This window comes from Mesitornis unicolor, unplaced genomic scaffold, assembly GCF_000695765.1.
Source record: "Mesitornis unicolor isolate BGI_N332 unplaced genomic scaffold, ASM69576v1 scaffold8858, whole genome shotgun sequence".
In the NCBI taxonomy this organism is placed as follows: Eukaryota; Metazoa; Chordata; class Aves; order Mesitornithiformes; family Mesitornithidae; genus Mesitornis; species Mesitornis unicolor.
Genome location: NW_010202501.1, coordinates 1 through 6,309, shown reverse-complemented (window position 1 = coordinate 6,309; position 6,309 = coordinate 1). Strand labels below are relative to the sequence as shown.

Sequence of the window (6,309 nt, the reverse complement as noted above, 5' to 3'; positions counted from 1 at the left end):
GGAAACTGCTGAGGCAGAGGTTTTGCTGCAGAAGATGGGCACAGCTGTTTTTCGCTTGTCCCAATGCGGATGCTCTCATTAGGGTAGGGATCCTGAAGGGCTGTTTGTGTTTTGTTTTGATGAAAATTCAACCGCAGGCAGTTTTAAAAGCAGTGAGGTTTAAAGCCTTCATGTGAAATGCACTTAAAAGATGTTCCATTAGTGCTGAGGTGATGCAAAGAAACACATCTAATGTCATGGTAAAAATAACGGCGGAGGTGAGACGGGCACAGGAATGTGACCAGACGGATTGGGTACCGCGGGATTAGCGGGAGCGTGAACTTGTAGCTCACCAGTTTATTGGAGTAATTGCTCATAGGCACAGCTTTACCTTCTAGTCAATGTGAAATAATTACTTTTCCATGCAAGTATTCTGCCCTGTATTTACTTTATTTATCTACTTTATTTCTTTAGGGAGCTTTGCAAACCTCTTCCCTTTGTTTTCATAAAGTGGCTTGTCCATCTGCCATCTTCCTCATCATTTTTATGGCCCGATCCAGAATTTGTGTCCATGAAGGATCAACATATTCCAGTACCAGCATTTTCTTTCAGTCCATTCAAGCTGGTTTTCCATTCACTCAGTACCCAGCCCTTGATTGTTCTTTACGGGTTTGTAGGATATTTGTATGGGATATTCAGACTCTTGCTCGCCCCGTAATGCCTTTCTCCTAATTTTTTGCTGCCTTAATTATTACAATCATCAAATCTTGCCTATGGAGCTAGTAGCGAAGCACACGTTAAGGAGGACATTGGGGCACTCAGAAATGCCTCACCTTAGTCGTAGTTAAAGAAACACAGTCTTAGCCGTACACGAAACGGGCTCTGTTTGAAATGGTGGTTGGTTTCGGAAGATCTTGTCCAAGGGATTTAAAGACAGTTTGCCATTTGGTAGGATGCCAGATCTGATGGTGAGTTGTTTCAGTTTGACTGAGGGGTTATTTTCTCTCATCAAGAGGAAGGAGTTATTCCAGATTTGGGATTACAGTTGTGCTATGACCGATAGCCCAACATGGACATTTTAGGTACTTTCTAAAAGTCTCCATCGCAGTTCCTGTGTGACAGAAAAATAGATGCTTGGGGAAAGAAAAATATTTAATATATCAGTTCAGTGTTTATATTTACCATGTAATTTGCTGATATGCCTATAGAATTGCAAACCGGGCTGGATAATTTTGATAATAAAGGTATCTGCTTCATTTTTCATCTGAAAATAAAGTCTTCATGTGACAATGGCCATAAGTGGATTTATTTGCCCATCGCTGATGGTTCTTCTCTGATTCTTGCCGAGTTCCAAGGGCCATCTCTTGGGGAAGAAACAGAGCTTAATGGGTGTGGGCAGTGCCAAAAACGAAGGTTGGGAGTTTATGAAAGCCTTGGCTGTTGAGGCCAGGTAATACTGGGAAAATGTGTTTGGAGGATTTTTCTCTCCGTTAGGAGCACAGCAACTTGCTCAAAAGGATCCGAACCAGCTGCCTGCAGGTACAGGGCTATGAACAGAGAGGGAGTTTGGGTTAATATCAAATGAGCATTTCCTTAATATTTCTGTAACTGTCCTTTCTTTTGGTATCCATCCTGGTTTCCATTTTCCAGCCCTTCCTTTCTGAATGTGAGTGCTCTTAGGGCAGGGCTGCTCTCCCTCACCTGTGAAGGCCAGGAGCTGCAGGATGCAGGGAGAGAGAGATGGCTGGGACTCGGACTGGAGCTGCATTCAGGAGCCTATTGGAGGCAGTTTAAAGGAATCAGAGGTGGATTTTCAGGAGGAAGGGCTGTTTGCCTGCGTGCATCAAGCTCTTCACCACAGCGTTAGATTTCCTCAGGCCAGCACGGGGCTGGGGTGCTCTGGGGCTGTGGAGGAGCTGCTTGCCACGTTTCCTGTTCATTCAGCACCGCAGCAGATGGCATGGGGATGCTGAAAATGTTAGCCAAAAGGATGGGCTTTTTTGGGTTTTTTCCAGTTTGCAAGGTGAAGGGGGAAAAAAAATCAAGCAAAATCAGATTATCAAAGCTGCAAGCCACTATTTGAAGATTATAAAATCACTCCTAGAGCAGTAGTCCCATAGGAGTTAAACAGTAGAGCTGTGGTAGGGGAACAGCCCAGCTCTCTGCTTTGAGTATGATCATAGCAGGAGAGGCACGAGCATTTCCCTAGGTTTCTGAAGTGTGTTTCCAGTAGCAGTTGGAGCTTGCGGGCAAGGTAGGTGTCTGGTAAATGGGAGTAAGTGAAGCCACGCTCCTGTCTCCAGAAGTGTTTTGCCTGTGTCTGGGCAGTAGCATCTTTTTAATCTCGTAATCATTTTTAATCACGTAATTTTGCTGTGTGACACGAGGATGCTGTCCTTAGCCACACTGAAAATTCAGCTGAAGAAATAATTGCAAGCCATAAAATAATGCACGTGTCGCCTCTTTCCATTTGCTGAACTTGGGCTGACGAGGGCTTCGTAATGGCCACAAAGGCACTCAAAGTGCTTTCAGGTGTCAGCGTCTAGAGCAGAACTCGGGTGTAATGGAGGCGCGAGCTGAAGTGCTTCGTATGGTTCCCACCTCAGCATTACCCGGGTTTAATGTTTAATTCATAGCTTTCTGATTTCTGAATTACACGGTAAAGATACTGAGAATGGTTTGAAGAGCCTTGGGGAGACAGCCTTAAATTAAGAGAATAGAATCTAGCCCACCACTGCAAGCCGTGAGAAATATTTCAGGCTGGAGACAGCCCGATGTTTATAGCACATAACCTGGTTTTGTCCAGCTGCGAGCGCACTCTGATGAAAACGCTGGTTTCATTTTGCTGCCCTGGGCAAGTCTTGCCTTAAGCTGAACTGGGGGTTGCGTTGGTCACCAGGTAATAAAGGGAACGGCGCACAATAAATGGGACCTGGTACGCACTCCGCTGGTCTGGGAAGATGAAGTTCTTGCCTCTCGATTCCTCGGAGATTTTCTGCCCTTGTTGTGCTGCTGTCTTGCCCTGAGGTTGATCCCTTGCTTAACCAGAATCAGTATTGATGAATTTCCTTTCTCCGCAGGGGACACTACACAGAAAATGAGATCTGCACAGTATCCTACCCCAGCAGAATTGGATGCTTATGCTAAGAAGGTCGCCAACAATCCACTGACTATCAAAATTTTTCCAAACAGCGTCAAGGTTCCCCAGAGGAAACACATACGCCGTACTGTGAACGGACTTGATACTTCGGGCCAGAGGTACAGTCCCTACCCATCTCAGGCCACCACGAAAACAGGCCTCCTGGCGATAGTCAAATCTCCAGCGAAAGGAATTATCAAGGACTTTGACGGGACACGCACGCGCCTGCTGCCGGAAGCGATGATGAATCCCCCTTCCACGCCGTACGTTGCACCTAGCACTTTAACCCACCCCCAGGCGCTTGCTCGCCAGCAGGCTCTCCAGCATGCACAGACTTTGCCGCACCCCCAGAGCATACCGCAGCCCCAGACTTTGCAGCACCCTCAGGGTATACCACAGCCACAAAGCTTACCGCACCCTCAGGGGATCCCGCAGCCGCAGGCGCTGCCGCACCCTCAGAATATGCCGCAGCCACAGGGCTTGCAGCATCCTCAGACCATGGCACACCAGACTCTGCAGCACCCCCCGAACCCTTTGCTGCAGCCGGGTTTACATGGAAGCAGAAAGATGCCGGATGCAGATGCGCCGCCGAATGTGACCGTGTCTACCTCAACCATTCCCCTCTCTATGGCTGCCACCCTGCAGCAGAACCAGCCACCGGACCTGAGCAGCATTGTGCACCAGATTAACCAGTTCTGCCAGGCCAGAGCTGGCATTAGCACTACCTCAGTGTGTGAGGGACAGATTGCAAACCCCAGCCCTATAAGTCGCAACCTGCTTATCAATGCAAGTACCAGGGTATCTACTCACAATGTCCCTACACCCATGCCTTCCTGTGTAGTAAACCCTGTAGATCATGCTGCTGCTGCTATTCCTCCTGCCTCTGTTAACGTGCCCATGGTGAATATTAACAGGGTGCCACCCGCGTACCAGAACGAAATCAAATCGGTCGCGTGGAACCAGCACCAGCTCGCGCATCTGCAGCAGATGTGTGGGGATGCTGCTGGGCCTGCTGGGCTGGCGGGGAAGCACCCTCAGAGAGAGATCGCGGGGCAGAGTTTTCCTGGCAAAACTTCCAGCTACCCTCAAGAACTGTGCATGGGCCAGTCGTTCAGCTTGAAGCCCCCCATCGAGAAGCCCACGCCTTCTCCGCCTGTGAACGGGTTGCAGGGACCCTTGCCATACACCAACGGGCACTATTTCCAGCCCCTCTGGAATAACATTCTGCCCACGCCCAACAGTGACAGCTCTGGGTCCCAGGACCTTGCCATGCCTTTCCACGGGGGACAGCCAGCAGGAGCGCCGCTAGATTGCGCAGGAGGAACTCATTTCAGAGCTGGAGCTGGCCCATCCAGCCAGAATAATGTGATGCAGACCATGGATTACCTAAGCGGGGACTTCCAGCAGTCCTGCTTCAGAGATCAGAGCATGGCCGTGCTGGGAAAAGTCCATCGGCCTCCCATGAACCGAGCACCTGAACCAACCGATAGTCGAAATCTTCATATTCAGCACCCAGGGTATAGATAGGCTGCAGTCACTTTCACAGACAAAAAAAAAATATAGGTTTAGTCTTAATTTTAATAAGCAAGGCATTTTTAACTTGCAAACTTGTGTGATCATTATAGTAACCATTGGAAGAAGACATACTGTATATTTCAAAGCTTTGCTTACATGTCATCTCTCTCCTTTACGCATCAAATATTTAACATGCCTTTTGTTTCAAAGAATTTCATCACACTACTTCACGCCACAGCTGTTTCCTCACCGCAGAATCCCCTTTGTGCAGCTTTTGCCTTCTGCTCGGTAGCTCCTTGCTGGACCGATGCTGAGTTGCTGCAGGGTTTCGCAGTTGCATCTGTTCACCAGCTCCGTCAAAAGCGAGGTAGCGTAGCTGCTTACATTTCCATCTCCGTTTCCTCTGAAGATTAAGAGCAACAGAGTTTGTCAGGAAGCGGGGCTTATTTTCAACTCAAAAGCCCGTTTCATTAATGCATTAAACATTGACCATTTGCACTGTCTAGAGGCCTATTTAATTGAAAAAGAAGCCCGTATTCGAGGAGAGCTAGCTAGGGGTATGTATTTAGGCATTAACGTCGGAAGAAGCTTTTCAGCTGTTCCTTGTCGAGATGCCCGCATTTATCGTGTAGCCTTTGTCCAAAACCAAAATCTGCGGCTGATTTTTCTGACACTTTTTTTCTTCTTTCTTGCAGACAGGGTATGGAGGAAGGGGAAGCAGTGGTTTTAGGATGTAGGTAGCACAGCTGCCGTGGGTAGCTGCCTTCTTTCTGCGTCGCGTTTCCCTTCCCCGCTCCCCTTCCGCCAGCGCAAGAGCTGACTTAGCCTGAACCCCTCGCTGCTAGGAGTCTGGCCGTCCTACCTACCGTGAAGGGGATCCAGACCCACTGACAACTCCAAAAAGGGTTCAGCTGCGTCTCGGGTAGCTTGTGAAGTCATTTCAGGGCAGGGAGGCGTCCCTCGAGCTCGTCTCCGGTGCGATGAGCGGGCGTGCAGGGTGGCGTGGCGTGATCCTGATGGGTTCTGGGACCGACGGTCCTGTTTCCCTCTCCGTTGAGCCCCACTGCAGATGTAACGGAAGGCTTCTCCTCTCTGGGAATTTGCGAAGCTGTTTATAACGTCCCTTTTCCCCAGGGTCCCGGTGCCCCAACTCCTCCTGTTCCTTTGCCGCGTCGCGTCAGCAGCTGATGGAGGCGGTGACCGCAGGACACTAACCACGGGGTGACCTCAGTGTACCCAAACACCCCTTTCCTTCCTAACAGCCGAATTCGTTGTAAGTAGAAAATTTCTCATCTCTGTTAACGAGGCTTAATACTTGAACGTAATGATCACAATCAAGTTTGGAAATTAAAAAAATAATAATAATAATGATTAAATAAAAATAAAAAAAAAATAAATGCATTGATTCTTTATATGTACACTGGCTAAAAATATTGCTCTACACTGTAACTTTTAAGTGTAATATTTCTGTATGAATGTCGCCTGGTAGTGTGGGTTTGAGTAGCATTGTGTATGGGTGAACCCACTTGGCCTCTGCCATCCACTGGCCTCCCTCACAGCCCTTTGGAAAAACAAAGCCTTAAGTATTTGCTCCTTGAACTTTCCTTAAACGAGCATGGTTTAAAATCTTAAGACATCGTACGAAATTGAAAAAAAAAAAAAAGAAAAAAAAAAGA

General features: G+C 48.0%; 1 protein-coding gene across 1 annotated transcript in view; it reads left to right on the top strand.

Moving 5' to 3' along the window:
- The window catches only part of FAM222B (family with sequence similarity 222, member B), a 7,521-nt gene extending 2,490 nt beyond the window's left edge, over window positions 1–5,031 (top strand). Inside the window, exon 2 of the mRNA XM_010190412.1 lies at window positions 3,060–5,031. Within this exon, the coding sequence (XP_010188714.1) occupies window positions 3,060–4,645 (1,586 nt within the window). The 3' untranslated portion in view covers window positions 4,646–5,031. The remainder of the gene's footprint in view (window positions 1–3,059) is intronic.
- Window positions 5,032–6,309: the final 1,278 nt, after the last annotated feature.